The sequence below is a fragment of the Dama dama genome, chromosome 9 (genome assembly GCF_033118175.1).
Source record: "Dama dama isolate Ldn47 chromosome 9, ASM3311817v1, whole genome shotgun sequence".
Taxonomy (NCBI): Eukaryota; Metazoa; Chordata; class Mammalia; order Artiodactyla; family Cervidae; genus Dama; species Dama dama.
The window spans coordinates 13,802,607-13,827,939 of record NC_083689.1 but is presented as its reverse complement, the minus strand read 5'-3'; the positions used below and the strand labels follow the sequence as shown (position 1 = coordinate 13,827,939).

Genomic DNA, 25,333 nt, shown 5'->3' with positions numbered 1-25,333 from the left:
ATAATAGCTAATGAAGCAATTGACAAAGAATTAATTCAGAAATATGCAGCTCAATTCCAAAAAATAAACAACCCAATTAAAAGATGGACCAAAGAACTAAACAGGCATTTCTCCATAAAGACATATAGATGGCTAACAAACACTTGAAAAGATGCTCAAATCACTCATTATCAGAGAAATTCAAATCAAAACCACAATGAGGTAGCATCTCACACCAGTCAGAATGGCTGCTATCAAAAAGCCCACAAACAGTAAATGCTGGAGAGGTTGTGCAGAAAAGGGAACCCTCTTACACTGTTGTTTGGAATGCAAACTAGTACAGCCACTATGGAGAACAGCGTTGAGATTCCCTAAAAAGCTGGAAGTAGAACGGCCATACAACCCAGTAATCCCACTGCTGGGCATATACAGCAAGGAAACCAGAATTCAAAGTAACACATGTACCCCAGTGTTCATCACAGCACTGTTTACAATAGCTAGGACATGGAAGCAACCTAGATGTCCATCATCAGCTGAATTTTTAAGAAAGCTGTGTACATATACATAGTGGAATATTACTCAGCTATTGAAAAGAATGCATTGAATCAGTTCTAGTGAGGTGGATGAAACTGGAGCCTGTCATTCATAGTGAAGTAGATCAGAAAGAAAAACACCAATGCAGTATATTAATGTATATATATGGAATTAAGAAAGATGGTAATGATGATCCTTTATGTTACATAGCAAAAGAAACACAGATGTATTAGAATTTTTTTCCATTTATTTTTATTAGTTGGAGGCTAATTATTTTATAATATTGTAGTGGTTTTTGTCATACATTGACATGAATTAGCCATGGATTTACATGTATACCCCATCCCGATCCCCCCTCCCACCTCCGTCTCCACCCGATTCCTCTGGGTCTTCCCAGTGCACCAGGCCAGAGTACTTGTCTCATGCATCCAGCCTGGGCTGGTGATCTGAGAAACACAGATGTAAAAACAGACTTTTGGACTCTGTGGGAGAAGGCGAGGATGGGATGATTTGAGAGAATAGCATTGAAACATGTATATTACCATATGTGAAACAGATCACCTGTCCGAGTTTGATGCATGAAACAGGGCAGTCAAAGATGCTGCACTGGGACAACCCAGAGGGATGGGATGGGGAGGAATGTGGGAGGGGACTTGAGAGGGTGGATACATGTACACCTGTGGCTGATTCATGTCAATGTACAGCAAAAACCACCACAATATTGTAAAGTAATTAGCCCCCAATTAAAATAGATAGATCAATTAAAAATTGAAACTTCTGTGCATCAAATGACATTATGAGAGAGTGAAAACATTGAGAGAAAGGGTGGGCTGAAGTCCTTGTGCAATTCATATAGACCCCATGGGTCTCAGTGCTTTCACCTATTGAATGGAAACATGGTAATGTGGTGATGTGAAGAATATACGAACAGAAAACATGAGAACTGTTTTTGTGAACTCAAAAATACAAATTCTTGGTAAGATTCACACTGCCAGGATCTCTCTATGACTCCTGTGATTCTCTGATGTTTTGCATTATTTGTGTGTGCTGCAAATCCCAGGAATGATTACATACTTTTAAGGAAATTCTCCAATCTAATGTAATCCTTATTTCACTTTACTTTTATGACTACACAATCCATGTATTTACTGTTTTCTATATACAGGGGTGGCCTTCCAGGTGGCACTATTGGTAAAGAACCCATCTGCCAATGCAGAAAGATTTGGGAGACAAGAATTCAACACTTGGGTTGGGAAGATCCCCTGGAGAAGGGCATAGCAACCCACTCCAGTATTCTTGCCTGGAGAATCCCATGGACAGAGACGCCTGGTAGGTTATGGTCCATAGGATCACAAAGAGTCAAACGTGACTGAAGCATTTTGGCACACACATGCGTATAGAGGGGTCCTGGGGTTGACATGAGATAAATGATGGTCCTGTGACTCTGGTTAGCTTGTGCATCTCTGCTTCAGATCCAGAGTTTGCTTATTGAGCTTAACACAGGACTATTCTTTTCCTTAAGTGTTTGAGCATGAAAAAGTCCATGCTGCATGGACAAAGTGGGTGCTCAACCCAGGTGGAGAGTAAGAAGATAGTTACATAGGAGAGTCAAGATGAGCATAGAAATGCAATGAGCAAACATAGGCAAAACACTCTCCAACATAAATCACAGCAGGATCCTCTATGACCCACATCCCAGAATATTAGAAACAAAAGCAAAAATAAACAAATGGGACCTAATGAAACTTAAAAGCTTTTGCACAACAAAGGAAACTATAAGCAAGGTGAAAAGACAGCCCTCAGATTGGGAGAAAATAATAGCAAACGAAACAACAGACAAAGGATTAATCTCAGAAATATACAAGCAACTCCTGCAGCTCAACTCCAGAAAAATAAATGACCCATTCAAAAAATGGACCAAAGAACTAAACAGACATTTCTCCAAAGAAGACAGACAGATGGCTAGCAAACACATGAAAAGATGCTCAACATCACTCATTATTAGAGAAATGCAAATCAAAACCACAATGAGGTACCATTACATGCCAATCAGGATGGCTGCTATCCAAGAGTCTACAAGCAATAAATGCTGGAGAGGGTGTGGAGAAAAGGGAACCCTCTTACACTGTTGGTGGGAATGCAAACTAGTACAGCCGCTATGGAAAACAGTGTGGAGATTTCTTTAAAAACTGGAAATAGAACTGCCATGTGACCCAGCAATCCCACTTTGGGCATACACACCGAGGAAACCAGATCTGAAAGAGACACGTGCACCCCAATGTTCATCGCAGCACTGTTTGTAATAGCCAGGACATGGAAGCAACCTAGATGCCCATCAGCAGACGAATGGATAAGGAAGCTGTGGTACATATACACAATGGAATATTACTCAGCCATTAAAAAGAATTCATTTGAATCAGTTCTAATGAGATGGATGAAACTGGAGCCCATTATACAGAGTGAAGTAAGCCAGAAAGGTAAAGACCATTACAGTATACTAACACATATATATGGAATTTAGAAAGATGGTAATGATAACCCTATATGAAAAACAGAAAAAGAGACACAGATGTACAGAACAGACTTTTGGACTCTGTGGGAGAAGGTGAGGGTGGGATGTTTCAAGAGAACAGCTTCAAAACATGTATATTATCTAGGGTGAAACAGATCACCAGCCCAGGTTGGATGCATGAGGAAGTGCTCAGGGCTGGTACACTGGGAAGACCCAGAGGAATCAGGTGGAGACGAAGGTGGGAGGGGGGATCGGGATGGGGAATACATGTAAACCCATGGCTAATTCATGTCAATGTATGACAAAAGCAACTACAATATTGTAAAGTAATTAGCCTCCAACTAATAAAAATAAATGAAAAAAAATTAAAAAAAAAAAAGAAATGCAATGAGCAGAAGTCAAAGGAAGACATTCTTTCATGACAGAGGAATGTCCTGAGTGAGTTTAGGTGTAAACCAGTGTGAGTCATCGTAAGTTATCACCTGCTTTGTACCCAATTGTCCAGTATGATAGGCATGTACTGCTCAATGAATCAATCAGTGAAGTGCTCTGAGGCAATGCATGATCTTACCTCACTGTGTTTAGAGGGTTCCGACATGGCCCTGCTGGAGAATGTGTACTCCTCAGACTCAGTTTTCTTTTTCTTGATCCCTTTGAACCATATCTTGTATTGCTCTTGCACCTATAGAGACAAAGCATGCTCTGCATCAGCTCACAGAGACAAATGAAGATGAGAAGAGTCCTGAGCAGGAGTTAGACAGTGGTACCTGCTGGCTGAGGAGGCAGTACACCAGAAAGATGAAGAAACCCTGCAGGCTGTTGATGATGGTGAAGAGGTAGGCCATGACTTGTGGAGCTGGTCCCACCTGCAGGATTCCCAGACACCATGTACATCCCAAGATAAAGAGCTGAGCTGTGGCTTTGAATGTTAGCATCCTGAGTAGGAGGACAAAAAAGGTTCACAGTGCACCCTGATCAACACAGTCAAGTCCATCTCTTTTCAACTCAAAGAATGCCTGTGACTAAGTTGTGGCCGTTCTGACCTTTACTGTGAATGATTATCTAAAAGAATTTTTTTTTTTTTGGTTCTGGAATGGCATATTATCTTAGACTGAAGTTGGTAGTGAAACTTCACAATGTGGCTTTCAGTAATAGGATGAATATTCCCAGTTTCAATCAACTAATATTACTGTGGATGCTCTGTGCACATGGCTTTGTGCTGGTCCTGTGCATTAAAAATAACAAAGGCAAGATTTCTGATTTCACAAACCTTACCACCTAGTGGGAAGAGAAATACAAACGGTCAATTATAGTTGTGAAATTGAAGGTCCCTCTGCCCTGGTCCCTCCAAAGATGCCCCTATCTTTTCCATCTCCATGAATTGACCCAGAGCAAGGTTTGTCAGATGATTCATTCTGTGTAAGTGAAAAGAAAGCAAAGGATATCCTTGGCTTCTTAGAAGATATGATATGTGGATGATCAACCTGACTTCACTAGGAAGAGCAGGACAGATGAGGGTAGTGGGACAAACATGAGTAAAGACATGGGCATGAAAAGGCATGCTGGGGCCTGTGTCAGGTATGTAAGCGATTTATAAGGATATACATATTCTCAGGACTTTTCTCACAGGGTCATGGTGGTAATCCCTGTTTATCAGAACAAAATCAATTTCCTCAGTAGCTAAGATAGTTCCATTCTTGGGTTAAAGATGAATGGAATATTTTTGACTTGGCTATCAGCAACAAAACAGTATTCGAGCTTCCAAGAAGGGTGGCTGAACTCCTCCTCTCAAGTCCCCCTGAAATCCTGTGAAGGGACACCAGGAGCTTGGAACTCTATGTCCTTGCTCCTGGACCATGCTTTTTAATGGTGCAGGGTTGAGGGGTTGTGGTTGGATAGGGTGGCGATGTGTACCTCTGATGTATCTCACCTAGTCTTCCGGAGAGTAGACACATCACTGTTGAGTGAGGAGAGCTTCTTTTTCACAATCCAGAATGTTATCAGGAAGAAAACTAAATTAATCTGCAGAAACATTAAAAGTGGTATTAAGTGCATCCACATCTGCTAATCCTTCCTTGTGGCTCATCCAACATCTAAATCAGCAGGTAGGAAAGGTTTGTATTTCGTAACAGTCATAGAAAACCAGACCGAACTCCCAGTAACTCAGTTTGCATGGGGATTTACATGTTTAAACACGGAGAGTGCCATGTCTAAGGAAATGTTTCTTCCTGGTTTTAAAATGGAAATTTCTGCATCCTGGGACCCTCCCACTCCTGAGCTAACTAGAATAATCGGTCACCCTGTCTGTAGCCTTCTTTTTGCTTGTGCTTTTAATTTACCCTCAGCCAGGGAGGAAAGATCCTTTGATGTCATCCGTTACTTACAGAGAAGATGGTGCAGACAGGGCCAAGAAATGTCCATACAAATCCTTTTTCTGTGCTGAGCCAGCATCTAAGAGAGGTGGTTGAGAATCAAGAGTATATTAGCCTTTGTGGATAAAAAATAGATAGATGAACATATCTCTCATTCCTCAAAGTCTTTCCTGACTCCATTATTATTATTATTAATCATAGTTATTATTGTTTATTTTTCTGGTCAGAATATTTCACACAAGATCACCCTTGGCACATTTCAATACACAACACAATATTAGCTATAGGCACTATGCTCTATAGGAGACTTCCTGAACTTATTATTTTGCATAACTGAAAGCTTATGTATGTCCTTGATATTAGTAAAGGCCATGGGTGTATACTTATTCCCAATTTGTCAGGTTATACATATTAATCATGTGCAGTTATCCCCATGTAAATCACAATGTAAAAAAGTGGTTTTAAATAAATATAAATTTATTTTAAAAAGCCCTTTTAAATCTTGGCCCTCATATGCTGGCAGAAAAAAAATGTACATGTTTTAAAGAAAAAATCAATAAAAATTAACTTATGGTTTATGAGACAAATATAGAGTCTCCCTTTCTCTATCAGGGTCAGTACTTGGTTCTGAATATCGAGTTATGATTAAGAGAGTTATCTCTTTCTTCAAGGAGTTTCTAGCTCTGTGGGCTTGTTGATAGTTAGACAATAGAAACAATTAAAGTGAATGAAACTTACGATCAAATATGAGGAGTTTTAGGAACATGTATGTGGATCTATAACCTAGTTAGACCTGTAGGAGGTTCTGATACTGGGAAGGGTTCCCTGAGAGAATTCTGTTGTGTTTATGATGAGAGGTGAAGGATGAGTAGGTGTAGATAGGATGAAAAAAGTTGGGGACAGACAAGAAGAGAGAGAGGGAGAGAGGGTGATTGACAGAGAGAGAGAACAACAGTAAGCCTGACACTGCTATGGCTGGGCTCATGTGCATTATACAATTTATTCCTCATGACAACATAGGTAATCAAATGATTACAGATCAGGCATCTGAGGCACAAGGATACAGAGTCAGTAATTGAAGTTCACATTGGTAGAAATGATAGAATTGGTACTTGATCCCAGTTAGGAATTGTGTGAGATTTGGGAGGTGTTAGGATCATGTTAGATGGATCCACCAGGAAGAACCAAAGAGAGAGCTACACAGACAGGGGTTGGTTTACTGCAGACTGTGGTCCACACTGGGCTGCTGTCTGATTTTGGAAATGTGTTTTACCGGGTCAGAGTTGCAGTCATTTTCTTATGTCTTTTCTGTGGCTGCTTTTGAACTACAAGGACAGAGGTGAAAAACTGCAACTGAGACTGTTTGACCCACAAAACCAAAATATCTACTATCTTGCATTTTATAGGGAAAGTTTTCTGACTTTTTTGCTAAACTATCTAGAAAGGCCAGTGATCCAGAAACCATCTGATGCAGGTCGACATCAATTTTTACCAGCATAATTTGTTGTGAGTTGTTCAGTTGCTAAGTCATGTCGAACTATTTGTGACCCCATGAACTGCAGCGTGCCAAGGTTCCCAGTCCTTCACTATCTCCCTGAGTTTGCTCAAACTCATGTCACCTAGTTGGTGATGCTATCCAACCATTTTGTCCTTGTCACCCACTTCTCCTGCCCTCAATCTTTCCCAGAAACAGTCTTTTCCAAGGAGTCAGCTCTTCGCACCAGGTGGCCAAAGTATTGGAGCTTCAGCTTCAGCATCATTCTCCCAGTGAATGTTCAGGGTTGGTTTCCTTTAAGATTGACTGGTTTGATCTCCTTGCAGTCCAAGGCAGTCTCAAGAGTCTTTTACAGCACCACAATTCGAAAGCATCAATTTTTGGCATTCAGATTTTTTTATGGTCCAGCATAGGAATTTATTGTGAGTACCAGTGTGCATTTGGTCACATCTCTGCCACCAACAGCCTAATTTTAAAATGGCACAGGACTAAACAGACATTTTCTAAAGAAGTCATTGAGATGATCAGCAGGCACATGAAAAATGTTCAATATCATTAAAGTTAGGGAAATGTAAATCAAAACCACAGCGAGACATTCCAGCACACTTGTTAGAATGGCTCTTATCAAACACACATGTAATAATCACTGTCAGTGAGAACGTGGAGAAAAAGGAACTCTTATACACTGTTGCTAGGAATGTAAACTGATGCAATCACTATGGAAGACAGTATTGAGACCTTCAGAAACATTAAGAATAGAGCTACTATGTGATCCAGCTATCCCGTGCCTGGGTAATTATAAAGACTACAAAAACACTAACTCAAAATGATGTGCAAACTTTTATATTCACTGCAGCATTATTTGCAATGGCAAAGATATGGAGGCATACTAAGTGCCTATCAAAGGATAAAGAAGATGTGATACACACACATACACACCAGCCACGCAGTACTACCTAGCCATAAAAATGAGGAAATCTTCCTATTTGTTACAACATGAATGGATGCTGGGTTTATTATGCTAAGTGAAAGAAGTCAGATGGAGAAAGACAAATACAGTCTGATTTCATTCGCATGTGGAATATAACAAACCAATAAACAAACAAAATAAATGAACTACCTAAATCAAACAAATGCCCTCTCCCCATAGATGAAGATAATAGAGTACTGACAGAGGAGAAAAGATGAGTTTGGGGAGAGGTGAAATGGGCAAAGTGGTTCGACCGTATAGTGATGGACAGAAACCCAATTATCAGTTGTAAACAGATTTTAGAGTATAAAACATAGAAATGTGTCATACACATAAAACATATAGAGTGCTGCAGAACAATATTGACACAATAAAAATAATATATCAATGGAGAAAATACAATCTTTTCAGTAAGTGGTTCTGGGAAAACTAGACAGCTACTTGTAAAGGAATGATATTAAACACTCCCTAACATCATATAAAAAAATAAACTCAAAATGTATTAAAGACCTAAATGTAAGGCCAGACATTATAAAACTCTTAGAGGAAAACATAAGTAGAACTCTCACATAAATTACAGCAAGATCTTTTTATCCTGTTCTTCTCCTAGAGTAATGAAAATAAAATTAAAATAAAAAGTGGGACCTAATTAAACTTAAAAGCTTTTGCATAGCAAAGGAAACCATAAACAAGATGAAAAGACAACCCTCATAATGGGAGAAAATATTTGCAAATGATGCAAATGAAACAACTGACAAAGGACTAATCTCCAAAGTGTACAGAGTTCATGTACACAGCTCTCTCTCTCTTTCTTTCTCTCTCTCTCTATATATATATAAACCAGTAACAAATGGGAGAAAGACCTAAACAGACATTTCTTTAAAAAATACATACATAGTGAAAAAACACATGAAAAGATGCTCAACGTCGCTAATTATTAGAGAAATGGATATCAAAACCACAATGAGGTACCACCTCACACCAGTCAGAATGGCCATCATCAAAAAGTCTGCAGAAAATAAATGTTGGGGAGGGAGTGGAGAAAAGGTAATCCTGCCACACTAATCCTGGGAATGTACATTGGTACAGTCACTATGGAGAACAATATGGACTTTCCTTAAAAAACCAAAAGTAGAGCTACCATATAATCTAGGACTCCCACTCTGGCATATATCTGGAGAAACACATGGCTTACAAAGATAATTGCACCCCAATGTTCTTTGCAGTACTATTTGTAATAGCCAGAACATGGGAGCAATCTAAATGTCCATCAATAGAGGAATGGATAAAGAAGAAGTGGTACATATATACAATGGAATGCTATTCAGCTATAGAAAAGAGTGAATCAGTGCCATTTGTGACAACATGGATGGATCTAGAGATTGTCATGCTGAGTGAAGTAAGGCAGACAGAGAAAGACAGATATCATAATATATTTCATTCCAATCTCAAAGAAAGGAAATGCCAAAGAGTGTTCAAACTACTGTACAATTGTGCTCATTTCACAAGCTAGCAATGTTATGCTCAAAATCCTTCAAGCTAGGCTTCAGCAGTATGTGAACCAAGAAGTTCCAGATGTACAAACTGGGTTTCAAAGAAGCAGAGGAACCAGAGATCAAATTGCCAACACCCGCTGGATCATGGGAAAGCAAGGGAATTCCAGAATAATATCTACTCCTGCTTCATTGACTACACTTAAAGTATTTGTCTGTGTACATCACAACATATTGTGGAAAATTCTTAATGAGATGGGGGTACCAGGCCACCATACCTGTACCATACCTGTCTCCTGAGACACGTGTATGTAGGTAAGAAGCAATAGATAGAACTGGACATGGAACAACTGAATGGTTCAAAATTGGGGAATGACTACATTAAGGCTGAGAATACATCATGCAAGATACCAGGCTGGATGAATCACAAGCTGGAATCGAGCCTGCAGGGAGAAATATTAACAACCTCAGATATGCAGATGACACCACTCTAATGGCAGAAAGTGAAGAGAAACTAAAGAGTCTCTTGATGAGAGTGAAAGAGGAGAGTGAAAAAGCTGGCTTGGAACTCAACATTAAAAAATACTAACACCATGGCATCCTGTCCCATCACGTGGTGGCAAATAGACGCAGAAAGAGATTTTCAGTGACAGATTTTCGTGGGCTCCCAAATCACTGTGGATGGCAACTACAACCATGAAATTAAAAGGCGCTTGCTCCTTGGAAGGAAAGCTGTGGCAAACCTAGACAGCATATTGAGAAACAGAAACAGCATTTTGCTGTCAAAGGTTCATATAGTTAAAGCTATAGTTTTTTCAGCAGTCATGTATGGGTATGAGAGTTGGATCATAAAGAAGGCTGAGTGCCAAAGAATTGATACTTTCAAACTGTGGTGCAGGAGAAGACTCTTGAGAGTTCCTTGAATTGCAAGGAGATCAAACTAGTCAATCCTAAGGGAAATCAACCCTGAATATTAACTGGAAGGTCTAAGGCTGAAGCTCCATTACCTTGACTACCTGATGTGAAAAGCTGACTCATTGGAAAATATCCTGATGCTGGGAAAGATTGAAGGCAAAAGGAGGAGGGAGTGGCAGAGGATGAAATGGTTAGATAGCATCACTGACGCAACTGATATAAACTTAAGCAAACTCTGGGAGATAGAGGAATCTCACGGGGCAACATAACAACAACAACAACAACAACAACAAATCACCACAGAATACGTGCTGAGCCTCAGTTACTAGTGGAGAAGCAGCTCAGATGCTCAAGTCCACTGGCAGCTAGTGGGGGCTGGGTACAGAGGTTTGGGCTGCATGGCTGGTTCTTAGGGTAAAGACTGGGTTTGAATTCCCTGTGGACAATCAGAGGGGGCTAATGTAACACAGTAACCCAAACCATGTGAACACCAGACAGACAAAGAAAGCCAAAGGACCTTTCCTGCAGGTAGGCTCAAGGCTCCATGGTGACACCTGGTGAGCTCACAGAACAAATATTGTACCCTAGTGAAAACCAAAGGAGACTAAGCTGCTGCCATTTACGACCCTCCTTCCCTGGAGGCAGAGAGGTAATGGTGTGACAGCAAGAGCTGGAATGCAAGGGGTTGCTGCAATCTTGGCCTCAAGACTGCATTTCCCACCGAACTGTGAGCAGGCCGTCAGTCGATAACCACATCTTCCTTGGATCCTGGACAGTTCACTTTGGCCAGGAGTGTCACAGCCTGAGACCAGCTCCCCAAAGGAGACACACAGCACACCTGGCATAGATGTGCAACAGATAAATTGAGCAGCTTGGACTGGGGAGGTGTATGAGATGCATGGCCCACCTAGGACAGTGCACTCACCAAGCATCTGGTCACCTGAGTTGCTTGGATCTGGGAAGGGTACAAAATGCACAGCACACCTGGGTCAGAGCCTTACGGAGACCACCATCATCCTGATACCAAAACCAGACAAAATCACAAAAAAGAAAACTACAGGCCAATATCACTGATGAACATAGATGTAAAAATACTCAACAAAATTCTAACAAACAGAATCCAACAGCATATTAAAGAGATCATAGATCATGATCAAGTGGATTTTATTCCAGGGATGCAAGATATTCTCAAATCAAACAATGTGATACACCATCTTAACAAATTGAAAGATAAAAATGGTATGATTATCTCAATAGATTCAGAGAATGTCTTTGACAAAATTCAACAACAATTTATGATAAAAACTCGAGAAAGTAGGTGTAGAAGGAATATACCTCAACATAACAAAAACTATATATGACAAATTCACAGCAAACATTGTTCTCAATGGCAAAAAATTGAAAACATTTCCTCTAAATCAGGAATAAGGCAAGGGTGCTCACTCTTACCACTACTATTCAACATAATTTTGGAAGTCCTAGCTACAGCAGTCAGAGAAGAAAAAGAAATAAAAGGAATCCAGATTGGAAAAGAAGTAAAACTGTCACTGTTTGCAGACGACATGATACTCTACATAGAAAACCATAAAGATGCCACAAGAAAATTACTAGAGTTAATCAATGAATATAGAAAAGTTGCAGGATATAAAATTAATACAGAGAAATCCCTTGCATTCCTATACACAAATAGTGAAAAATCAGAAAGAGAAATCAAGGAAACAATACTATACACTATTGCAACATTAAGAACAAAATACTTAGGAAAAAATTTACCTACAGAAACAGAAGACCTGTATATAGAAAACTATAAAACACTTATGAAAGAAATCAAAGATGACACAAATAGATGGAGAAATATACCATGTTCATGGATTGGAAGAATCAATATAGTGAAAATGAGTATACTACCCAAAGCAATCTATAGATTCAGTGCAATCCCTATGAAACTCCAATGTTATTTTTCACAGAACTAGAACAAATAATTTCAAAATTTGCATGGAAACACAAAAAACCTCAAATAGCCAAAGGAATCTTGAGAAAGAAGAATGGAACTGGAGGAAACAACATTCCTGACTTCAGACTATACTACAAAGCTCCAGTCATCAAGACAGTATGGTACTGGAACAGAAATATAGATCACTGGAACAAAATTGAAAATCTGGAGATAAATCCATGCACATATAGACACCTTATCTTTGACAAAGGAAGCAGATATATACAATGGAGAAAAGATAGTCTCTTCAACAAGTGATGCTGGGAAAACTGGTCAGCCACCTGTAAAAAAAATGAAACTAGAACACTCTCTAACACCATACACAAAAATAAACTCAAAATGGATTAATGACCTAAATGTTAAGATCAGAAACTATAAAACTATTAGAGGAAATCATAGGCACAACAGTCTCTGACATAAATCACAGCAAGATCCTCTAAGACCCACCTCCCAGCGTAATGGAGATAAAGCAGAAATAAACCAATGTCACCTAATTAAACTTAAAAGCTTGTGCCCTATGAAGGAAGCTATAAGCAAGGTGAAAAGACAGCTTTCAGAATGGGAGAAAATAATAGCAAATAAAACAACTTACAAAGAATTAATCTCCAAAATATATAAGCAGTTCATGCAGCTCAGTACCAGAAAAATGAACAACTCAATCAAAAAGTAGGCCAAAGAACTAAACAGACATTTCTCCATAGAAGACATACAGATGGCTAACAAACACATGAAAAGATGCTCAACATCTCATTATTAGAGAAATGCAAATCAAACCACTATGAGGTATGATTTCACCCTGGTCAGAATGGCCATTATCAAAAAGTCTGGAAACAATAAATGCTGGAGAGTGTGTAGAGAAAAGTGAACACTTTTACACTGTTGGTGGGAATGCAAACTGGTACAACCATTAAGGAGAACAGTGTGGAGATTCCTTTAAAACTGGGAATAGACCTGTCATATGACCCAGCAATCCCACTGTTGGGTATACTCCCCAAGGAAACCAGAATTGAAAGAGACTCATATACCCCAATGTTCACTGCAGCATTATTTACAATTGCCCAGACATGGAAGCAACTTAGATGTCCACCAGCAGATGAATAGATAAGGAAGGTGTGGTACATATACAGAGTGGAATATCACTCAGCTGTAAAAAGAAACTCATTTGAGTCAATTCTAGTGAGGTGGATGAAACTGGAGCTTATTATACAGAGTGAAGTAAGTCAGAAAGAGAAAGACAAATACTGTGTATTAAGGCCTAAATATGAAATTTAGAAAGATGGTAATGAAGATCTTATATGCAGGGCAGCAAAAGAGACACAGGTGTAAAGAACAGATTTTTTTGGACTCTGCAGGAGAAGGTGACAGTGGGATGACTTGAAAGAATAGCATTAAAATGTGTATATTACTACATGTAAAATAGATGACCAGTGCAAGTTTGATGCAAACAGAAAGGCACACAAAGCCGATGCTCTGGTACAACCCAGAGGGATAGGGTGGGGAGGGATGAAGCAGGGGTGTTAAGGATGGGGGTACACATGTACACCTGTGGCTGATTCAGGTTGATGTATGGCAAAGCCACCACAATATTGTAAAGTAATTATCCTTAAATTAAAATGAATAAATTAAGAACGATAAAATGAAAGTGCTATGTTGGTTCTATGATAGCCATAGTCATGCATGAGAAGTTAGGATGGTGGGAATTTGCTTTCACCGTTTGGGTGTTCCATAAAGATGAGGCCTGGATGCAGAAGAAATGGCCACAATCACAGCCGGGACTCCGTAGCCCACTGGGAACGTGAACTTCTTCATGAACCTGTTGACACTGGAGTAGTTGACCACCGTCAGGTTGCGGACAGTGAGGAAGAGCTGCAGACCCTCCAGCAGCATCCAGGTGAAGGAGGCCAGGTAGAGATAGTGTAAGGCACCCGCGATGATGGTACACAGCACCTGGAGGAGGAAGAAGATGTCACCAGGATGGTTTGTCAGGATGGAGCATGGCCCCAGGGCTTCTATGACTTGCCACTGGGGATAACTCTGATGTAAATGAATGAATTATCAATTGAATGTTTGCTTTCTAGTTGTGTCAGTCCATGTGAATTGGCTACTTATCCATCTAACATTACCTGGAATCCCATTATATTAAGGAGTCCAATGCAGTATGGCCCCATGAACTCAGCATCCCTGGGGCAGGGGTATTCTGGGACAGTATATGTACCTTGCTCTCAGTTCTGTCGATGGCTGTCAGGAAGAGCAGGTGGGCCAGGAAGAGGCAGAGTGAGAGCTGCAAGTGGAGCGAGGTGCTGGTGTTCTGGATGGCTTTGCACAGCAGGAAGGTGAGGGCCGCCAGGAGGAGGCACAGCAGAGAAAGGCTCAGTCCCACGTAGGTGATCACAGTCAGTGTGGGATCCTCCTCCTGGGACCCAGAAGAGAGAAGATCAGTCATGCTTTCCTGCTGTGGGGTAATGACCCTTCCGCCAATTTTATTTTTAGACATAGAGAAATCAGGAATGGAGGTGCTGAGTAGATTATGTTATGGATATGTTTATGGATATGTTATGTTTATGTTATGTTAATGGATAGATTTCTCCCGGTTCAGAAATTTAGAAATTTATGGGATCTGAATGATAAAATCTGTGCATGGAAGGACTGAGGAATAAGAGAGTCCTAATGAAGACCATTAGGAGTTACCCCAACTCCGAGGCCAGGGGCGGCAGCCGAGAGGAGCAACCCCACGTCCAAGGAGCAGTGGCTGCATGGGCGCAGGAAGGCCGAGAGGAGCTACTGCACATTCAAGGTCAGGAGAGGCGGCCGTGATGAGATATCCCACGTCCAAGGTAAGAGAAACACAAATAAGACAGTAGGTGTTGCGAGAGGACATCAGAGTGAAGACACACTGAAACCATAATCACAGAAAACTAGCCAGTCTGATCACAGGACCACAGCCTTATCTAACTCAGTGAAACTAAGCCATGCCGTGTGGGGCCACTCAAGATGGGCGGGTCATGGTGGAGAGGTCTGACAGAATGTGGTCCACTGGAGAAGGGAATGGCAAACCACTTCAGTATTCTTGCTTTGAGAACCCCATGAACAGTATGAAAAGGCAAAAAGATAGGACACTGAAAGATGAACTCACCAGATCGGTAGGTGCCCATTATGCTACTGGAGACCAGTGGAGAAATAACTCCAGAAAGAATGAAGGGATAAAGACAGAGCAAAAACAATACCCAGTTGTGGATATGACTGGTGATAGAAGCAAGGTCCGATGCTGTAAAGAGCAATATTGCATAGGAACCTGGAATGTTAGGTCCAAGAATCAAGGCAAATTGGAAGTGGTCAAACAGGAGATGGCAAGAGTGAACGTTGACATTCCAGGAATCAGTGAACTAAGATGGACTGGAACAGGTGAATTTAATGCAGATGACCATTATATCTACTACTGTGGGCAGGAATCCCTTAGAAGAAATGGAGTAGCTATCATGGTCAACAAAAGAGTCCAAAATGCAGCACTTGGAGGTAATCTCAAAAATGACAGAATGATCTCTGTTCATTTCCAAGGCAAACCATTCAATATCACGGTAATCCAAGTTTATGCCCCAACCAGTAACGCTGAAGAAGCTGAAGATGAACGGTTCTATGAAGACCTACAAGTCCTTTTAGAACTAACACTCAAAAAAGATGTCCTTTTCATTATAGAGGACTGGAATGTAAAACTAGGAAGTCAGGAAACACCTGGAGTAACAGGAAAATTTGGTCTTGGAGTACAGAATGAAGAAGGGCAAAGGCTAATAGAGTTTTCCCAAGAGAACACACTGGTCATAGCAAACACCCTCTTCCAACAACACAAGAGAAGACTCTACACATGGACATCACCAGATGGTCAACACTGAAATCAGATTGATTATATTCCTTGCAGCCAAAGATACAGAAGCTCTATACAGTCAGCAAAAACAAGAGCAGGAGCTGACTGTGGCTCAGATCATGAACTCCTTATTGAAAAATTCAGACTTAAATTGAAGAAAGTAGGGAAAACCACTAGACCATTCAGGTATGGCCTATATTCAAATCCCTTATGATTATACATAGATGGGGAGACAGTAGAAATAGTGTCAGACTTTATTTTTCTGGGCTCCAAAATCACTGCAGATGGTGACCGCAGCCATGAAATTAAAAGACTCTTACTCCTTGGAAGGAAATTTATGACCAACCTAGATAGCATATTTTAAAGCAGAGACATTACTTTGCCAACAAAGATCCATCTAGTCAAGGCTATGGATTTTCCAGTGGTCATGTATGGATGTGAGAGTTGGACTGTGAAGAAACTGAGTGCCAAAACATTGATGCTTTTGAACTGTGGTGTTGGAGAAGACTCTTGAGAGTCCCTTGGACTGCAAGGAGATCCAACCAGTCCATTCTAAAGGAGATCAGTCCTGGGTGTTCATTGGAAGGACTGATGCTGAAGCTGAAATTCCAATACTTTGGCCACCTCATGCGAAGAGTTGACTCATTGGAAAAGACCCTGATCCTGGGAGGGATTGGGGGCAGGAGGAGAAAGGGATGACAGAGGATGAGATGGCTGGATGGAATCACCGACTCGATGGAGATGAGTTTGAGTAAACTCTGGGAGTTGGTGATGGACAGGGAGGCCTGGCGTGCTGCGATTCATGGGATCGCAGAGTCGGACATGACTGAGCGACTCAAGTGAACTGTTCTGAACTGATGATTATACAGTGGAAGTGAGACATAGATTTAAGGGACTAGATCTGATAGACAGAGTGTTTGATGAACTATGGACAGAGGTTTGTGACATTGTATAGGAAACAGGGATTAAGACCATCCCCATGGAAAAGAAATGCAAGAAAGCAAAATGGCTGTCTGAAGAGGTCTTACAAATAGCTGTGAAAAGAAGAGAAGTGAAAAGCAAAGTAGATTTGAATGCAGAGTTCCAAAGAATAACAAGGAGAGATTAAAAAAAAAAAAAAACCAAAACCTTTCTCAGTGATTAATGAAATAGAGGAAAACAACAGAATGGGAAAGACTAGAGATCTCTTCAAGAAAATTACAGACCCCAAGGCAACATTTCATGCAAAGATGGGCACAATAAAGGACGGAAATGATATGGACCTAAGAGAAGCAGAAGATCTTAAGAAGAGGTGGCAAGAATACACAGAAGAACTGTAAAAAAATAATCTTCACGACCCAGATAATCATGACGGTATAATTACTCACCTGAGCCAAACATCCTGGAATGTGAAGTCAAGTGGGCCTTAGAAACATCACTACGAAAAATGCTAGTGAAGGTTACGGAACTCCAGTGGAGCTACTTCAAATCCTGAAAGATGATGCTGTGAAAGTATTGCACTGAACATGTCAGCAAATTTGGAAAACTCAGCAGTGGCCACAGGACTGGAAAAGGTCAGTTTTCATTCCAATCCCAAAGAAAGGCAATGCCAAAGAATGCTTAAACTACTGCACAATTGCACTCATCTCACACGCTAGTGTGAGATTCTCCAAGCCAGACTTCAGCTGTTCAAGCTGATTTTAGATGTTCAAGCTGGTTTTAGAAAAGGCAGAGGAACCAGAGATCAAATTGCCAACATCCACTGGATCATCGAAAAAGCAAGAGAGTTCCAGAAAAACATCTATTTCTGCTTTATTGACTATGCCTAAACCTTTGACTGTGTGGATCACAATAAAGTGTGGAAAATTTTTAAAAGATGGGAATTCCAGACTATCTGACCTGCCTCTTGAGAAACCTGTATGCATGTCAGGAAGCAACAGTTAGAACTGGACATGGAACAACAGATTGGTTCCAAATAGGAAAAGGAGTACATTAAGGCTGTATACTGTCACCCTGCTTATTTAACTTATATGAGGGGTACATCAAGAGAAATGTTGGGCTGAAGTACATCAAAAGAAAGAAGCAGAAGCTGGATTCAAGATTGTTGGGAGAAATATCAATAACCTCAGATATGCAGATGTCACCACCCTTATGGCAGAAAGTGAAGAGGAACTAAAAAGTCTCTTGATGAAAGTGAAGGAGGAGAGTGAAAAAGTTGGCTTAAAGCTTAACATTCAGAAAACTAAGATCATGGCATCTGATTCCATCACTTCATGGCAAATAGATGGGGAAACAGTGGAAACAGTGTCAGACTTTATTTTTCTGGGCTCCAAAATCACTGCAGATGGTGATTTCAGCCATAAAATTAAAAGACACTTACTCCTTGGACGGAAAGTTGTGGCCAACCTAGATAGCATATTTAAAAGCAGAGACATTACTTTTCCAACAAAGGTCTGTCTACTCAAGGCTATGGTTTTTCCAGTGGTCATGTATGGATGTGAGAGTTGGACTGTGAAGAATGCTGAGCGCCGAAGAATTGATGCTTTTGAACTGTGGTGTTGGAGAAGACTCTTGAGAGTCCCTTGGACTGCAAGAAGATCCAACCAGTCCATCCTAAAGGAGATCAGTCCTGCATGTTCATTGGAAGGCCTGATGTTGAAGCTGAAACTCCAATACTTGGCCACCTCATGTGAAGAGTTGACTCATTGGAAAAGACCCTGATCCTGGGGAGGTTTGGGGGCAGGAGGAGAAAAGGACGACGGAGAATGAGATGGCTGGATGGCATCACAGACTCGTTGGACATGGGTTTGGGTGGACTCCAAGAGTTGGTGGTGGACAGGGAGGCCTGGCGTGCTGTGGTTCATGGGGTCTGAAGGAGTCGGACACTACTGAGCAACTGAACTGAACTGAACTGAATGAATACCAAGCCCTGATTCTCACAAGGGTTTATTTCCTGCTAGACTTTTGAGCATGACTAAGCTTCCCAGTTACCACGATAAGTTCACAGAAGTGAGAAGCTACATTTTGAGCACCATCGTCCATCCCCATAATGTAATGATGTATGACAAAGTCTCTACCCATTGTCATGATGTCCAGGTATCAACTCCCAACTCTGAATTCTGCACAGTTTATCCCTGTACTATTTCTTCATGATGGCCACTAATCCTTACAGATTTAGAACTAAATTCTTGGGTAAAAGAGAAACAGTACTATACTTGGATGTTGGCTGTAGCTTAAAATTGGTAATGTCTGCCTCTTTTTTGGTGTCCATGTGTTCTCAGTCACTCAGGTTTGTCTGACTCTTTGTGACCTCAAGGACTGTAACCCATGAAGCACCTCTGTCCCTGGAATTTTCCAGGCAAAAATAGAGGACTGGGTTGCTATTTCCTTCTCCAGGGGGTCTTCGCAACCCAGGCATTGAACCTTAATCTCCTGCCTCTTCTGAATTGGCAAGTGGATTCTTTACTACCGAGCCACCTGGGAAGCTCGCCTCCTTTTGGAAATCATCCTAAATACCTGAGGACAAGGTATTTAGTATAAGTCTGGGTGAAGAGAGAGAGGGAATAAGAAAGAGGGAGGGAATAAGAAAGAGGGAGGTGCACAAAGGATGAAGAAAATGAATGTTAAAACCTGCAAATTAGGTTCTTCTTGATAAAAAGCAATTGAGTATGATAGCACCAAATTTATTTTTGCAGCATGTTTCTACATATGATTTTGTTTAGGAATGAAATGTTTAAAAATATATAACCAGCCCTCCAGATGATTCTGACACACTTTAACTTTTGAGACTATTTGGCTTCTTGCATAAAACTAATTTTTGTACTGTATTAAAGTTCCCAAGAGAAGTCCACATGGGAAGAAATGCAGGTAGCCCCTAAGAGCTAAACATGGACACCTGCTGACAGATGGAAAGTCAAGGAGACCTCAGTCCTACTATCACAAGGAACTGAATTATGGCATAAATTAGAGGGTTGGAGGAGGACAGCAAACCTCAGATCAGAATACAGTCTAGGCTGACAGAATGATTCAGCCTTGGCAGAACCTGAGCAGACATCTCCACTACACCACGTCAGATCACTGACCTGCGATAACTGGGAGATAGTGCTTTTTTCAGGTTTTACATGTGTGAGAATTTGTTCCACATCAAGATATTGAATGTAGCCCCTCTGAGGGGTGTCACCTGCACATTGTAGTAGGCCATGAGGACGGCAAAGCTGCTGAAGTGGGTGCATTGGCAGGTGGTGCTGTCGTCTCCGCTGTCCAATGTCCTGCAGCCTCTGGTTGCCCAGTGGCCACTTCCATTCTGGCCCTGCTCCCAGAAGACACAGTGCACCTTCCCCTTTGTTTCAGGTGTCCTTGACTATAGAAACAGGAAGTAGGTTTGAGCTGGTGGTTCTGTTGCTTAGAAATGCTGACCCAAATCTAGCTCATGATGGACTTTCCTTGGGATATGATGCACCCGTGATGGACATCCCTGAAGCACAAAGGCTGTGCCCAGGACTCAGGTCTCTCCCATACCCACAGCTTCATCCCCCCCAGGACTCACATGTTTGAAGACAAATTTGACTGGAGAACTGAGGTTTTGTGTGTTACTGTTGCTGATAAAAACGGATATGACATCTGACAGCAGGATAGGGGGCGTTTCCTGCAGCAATTCCTTGTGTGTCTCATGTGGAACTTCCTGTTCCTCAGCATCCACTATCAGGGGGACTTTATCCAGCAACTTTTCAATCCCAGGCATGGAGACAAGGCCCACCACCATGGGACCTGCAGGACAAGGGCAAGGTTTATATCTTGGGGTATCCAACATGACTCCTCCTTTAATTAACTATGTCCCTGTGGCCCCACCATTACCCATAGTTTCCTTTAAAGTATACATTTCTGTTTATTGCACCTTTGAATATGGCGTCTCACTTTGAATCCCTAGGGACCTGTACCCTGCCATAACCATTACCTGAGTCATTAGATTCATGCACTGTATCCCAGATCAGTATCATCTTTATGTTATTCTGAATCAAGGTGACATTCTTATCTTCTTTATCCAGTGCCTTCAGTGACATTTCTAAGAGTTGTGAGGGTTATAGAAGAGTTAGATTAGTAATTGTGCCTATGATGGTGCACATACTATCATTATTTGCATACATGAAAATAAATATTTTAATATATTATGTACTGTGTGCTGCCCTTATTTGTATCCAAATACCCTTATAGTATCCAAATCTTTGCAATCTGGGGGATGGTAGCCTGCCAAGCTCCTCTGTCCATGGGGATTCTCCAGGCAGAATACTGGAGTGGGATACCATGCCCTCCTCTAGGAGATCTTCCTAACCCAGGGATCAAGCCCAGGTATCCTGCATTGTAAACTTTGGATTAATATTGGATCTTTTACTGTTGATCCACCAGGGAAACTCAGTAATACTAGTATCAGTAGTGTAACCTTTCTCCAAGAGATCTTCCCAATGCAGGAATCAGATTGGGGTCTCCTGTATTGCAGGAAGATTCTTTACCAGCTGAGCTAACAGGGAAGCCCCTTAATACATCATATAAATATGTAGACACTTTATATATTACATAACATATATTATATGGGCTTCTGTGGTAGATCAGGAAACAATGATATATTTTTATCATTGATTTACATGCTATCTAAATATGATGTCAAAATATCTAAATCATATGACATATCATATGATTTATATGTATAATCATTTATGTGATTGCACAATCACATAAATGATTATATATCATTTTATCAATGATATCTAAATAATAATATTTACAATAATGTATATTATAAATAATGATATTATTATTATTATAAGCAATGTCATTTGGCACACATAATAGTGGTATATGCATATATCATTTACATTTACAAAGGGTTGTAAGAGAATATATGAGCAATTATTCAACAACATGAAATGCAGCCTAAATAAAATGGAGAAATTCCTAGAGACACAAAATACAAAAAATTGACTTAAGAAAAGAGAAAATCATAACAAAGCAATAACAGATAAGTATATTGAATCAGTATCCAAAACTTTCCAAAATGAAAAGACCAGAACAGATGGCTTCTACAGTCAATGTTCCCAGGCATTCTGGAAGAATTAACACTAAACCTTTGTAAACTTTTCTATAGAATAGAAGAGAAATAGCTCTACCTAAATAGCTCTATGAGACCATCATTATCCCAAGAACAAAACAAGATAATGCAGCACAGCAATTCCAATAAACCAATGTCAGTTTGAACATAGATACACAAATAGTCAACAAAATACAAGGAAAAATGTTATCCAAGGAAACTGAAGACTTGTATATTGATCACTGTAAAAGACTGTTGAAAGAAATTAGAAACTCTAAATAAATCATAAGACATCCTGTGTTCATGGATCAGAACCATCCTATTAAGATCTCAGAACCTATTAAGAACCCAAAATGATTTATTGGTTCAATGCAATCAGTATCAAAATTCCGACATCATTAAATTAATTTTCAGCAGAAATGGAAAGCTCATCCTAAAATCCATAATGGATTGCAAGTAACCTGGATAAACAAACCAATCTTAAAGGTGAAAAACTAATTTGGAGGCATTACAATTCTGATTTCAAAACTTACTGCCAACTTACAGTATTGAAAATGGTGGGAAATTGCTATATGAATACAGAGCAGTAGAACAGAACTGAGGACCCAGGAATAAATCCATACATCTATGGTCAGTTGATTTTCACAAAGGGGTGCCAAGACCATCAATGGGCAAAGAAAAATCTCTTCAACAGTGATGCTGAGACATCCGGCTTTCCACAAGCAAATGAAGGAATTCAGTGACCTACTTCACACAATAAATTTTAATAAAGAAATGGGTCAAAGACCCGTTGGGGTCAAAATGGGTCAAAGATCTACATTTAAAAGTTAAAACTAGGACAAGTAAGACAAAAACACCTGAGTAACTCTTCATCACCTTGAATTTGGAAATGGATTATTAGCTATGAAAAAATATGCAGAAGCAACAAAAGTGTCAATAGATTATATGGACTTCATCAAATGGAAATATCTATTCATTAAAGTGAAAAGACCACAGAAAAGTGAAAAGGCAATCTACAGAATGGGAGAATATATTTGCAAAGACATATCTCATAGGATCTAAATTAAGATCTATGAAGGTCTCTTATACCTTAACAACCAAATGTAAAAAATTGAAATTGCAAAGAAAAAACACTCAAGTATATGCTTCTCCAATAAAACATCGACAAATTCAACAATGACATGAACAGATGTTCAACATCTTAGTCACTAGGGGAATGCAGATAGAACCATGATGAGATATCACTGGCCACACACTAGAATGGCTACAAGAAAAAGAAAGCAAAATGGAAGTAACGTGTTGCTGAGGATGAGGAAATTGGAACCCTCATACATTGCTGTTGATAATGTAAAATGAAGAAATAGCCACTTTGGAAAACTAGCTTGGTGGTTCCTTAAAAAGCTGAAAATAGAACTACCACATCACCAAGCAATTTTACACTCTATTATGTGCCCAAAAAACTTTATTCAACAGTTATTCAAACCAAAACTTATGCTACAGGGACTTCCCTGGTGGTACAGTGCTTCCAAGACTCCGTGCTTTCAATGCAAGAGACACAGTTTTGGTCTCTGGTCAAGGAGTTAAGATCCTACTTCCCATATGCTGTGAGGTGCGTATGAAACACCACATTCATAGTAGCTTTGTTCACAAGAGTGAAAATGTGGCAGCCAGCCAAATGTCTATCAATGGATGAATGGATAAACAAAGGAGGTATATCCATGTACAATACATTATTTTTTTCCATTTATTTTTATTAGTTGGAGGCTAATTACTTTACAACAATATACAGTATAGTAACACATATATATGGAATTTACAATACGTTATTGGTTCAGCCATAAAAGAATGAAATACTGATACATGCTACAACATGGATGAACCTTGGAAACATTATACTAGGTGAAAGAAGCTAGACATTCAGGTCATATGCCTTTAATTCTATTTATACAAAATTTCCAGCAGGGCAAATTCATGGAGACAGAAAACACAATCAGTGGTTGCCAGGGACCAGGGGAACAGAGGATTGAGGAGTGTTTGTTCAGTAGCTACAGTTTTTACTTTTGGAGAGGTGAAGTTATTTTATAAATAGAGGTGATGATCACAACCTTATGATGTACTAAATGCTACTAGATTTTACACTTTGATTAAAATTGTGAACTTTAGTGTCAGTCAGTGGAGGAATGGGATAAAAAGATGTGGTGATTAAGTAGGATAGAATATTAATCTACCACAGCAAAGAATGAAATTCTGTCATTTGCAACATTGTAAATGGACCTAGAGAGTATTATGTTGAGTGAAATAAGCCAGATAAAGACAAATACTGTATATCATTTCTACGTGAAATGTAAAAATAATATAAACCAAGGTATGCAAAACAGAGACAGATTAACTGATATTGAAAAGAGGAGTTACCAAAAGGGAGATGGTAGGGTGGAAGGGCAAGTTAGGGTTATGGGATTAATAAGTGCAAACTGCTATGTTTAAAATAGATAAGCAACAGGGATATATTGTTTAGGATAACGAATATAGCCATTGTCCTGTAAGAACTTGTAATGGAGTGTATTGTATAAAAATACCAAATTACTATGTTATACTCCTGAAACTGCTATAAATAAAAATAAATTTTTAAAAATAAATAAATAATTGTGCTAAGCAAAACAAATACTCAATTGAAACAGATCATACCTACATGACAAATAACATGAGGAAATTATGTTATTCCAAATAAAAATTTTCCCTTTTGTAACCATTTGTATTTTGTCTTAAACTTTTCATTAGCATTATTTTTATGCTCATAATTTATTTACAATGAAAGTGTATATTATATATAATTTTATTCATTTATGTTTTTCTTATTGAGGTATAACTGACAGGTATAGTGACTCTATACTTGAATATATCACAAAACGATCACCAAAAAAGCTAGCTAAAATTTGTCATCATACAGAGTTTCCAAATTTTTCTGTGGTAAGTCCTTTTAAGATGTACTTTCATAGCAATTTAAAATACACAGTACAGTTCTATTAACTATAGTTACCATGTTGTACATTCCCATAACTTATTTTTAACTGGAAGCTTGTACCTTTTGACTTCTTTGCACCATTTCCTGTACTGCTATCCTGGTCTCTGGCAATCTCCAATCTGTTCTCT

At 39.7% G+C, this 25,333-nt stretch overlaps 1 protein-coding gene across 2 annotated transcripts in view; it reads right to left on the bottom strand.

Moving 5' to 3' along the window:
* Nucleotides 1-25,333, bottom strand: part of LOC133061810 (adhesion G protein-coupled receptor E2-like) — a 46,960-nt gene that overhangs the window by 9,142 nt on the left and 12,485 nt on the right. For both annotated transcript variants that reach the window (XM_061150023.1, XM_061150024.1), the window contains 9 exons: nt 21,056-21,163; nt 20,648-20,868; nt 20,282-20,461; nt 14,479-14,676; nt 13,975-14,210; nt 5,410-5,476; nt 4,956-5,047; nt 3,793-3,961; nt 3,597-3,707 (listed from right to left, as the gene is read on the bottom strand). In XM_061150023.1, the coding sequence (XP_061006006.1) occupies nt 3,597-3,707; nt 3,793-3,961; nt 4,956-5,047; nt 5,410-5,476; nt 13,975-14,210; nt 14,479-14,676; nt 20,282-20,461; nt 20,648-20,868; nt 21,056-21,163 (1,382 nt within the window). The remainder of the gene's footprint in view (nt 1-3,596; nt 3,708-3,792; nt 3,962-4,955; nt 5,048-5,409; nt 5,477-13,974; nt 14,211-14,478; nt 14,677-20,281; nt 20,462-20,647; nt 20,869-21,055; nt 21,164-25,333) is intronic.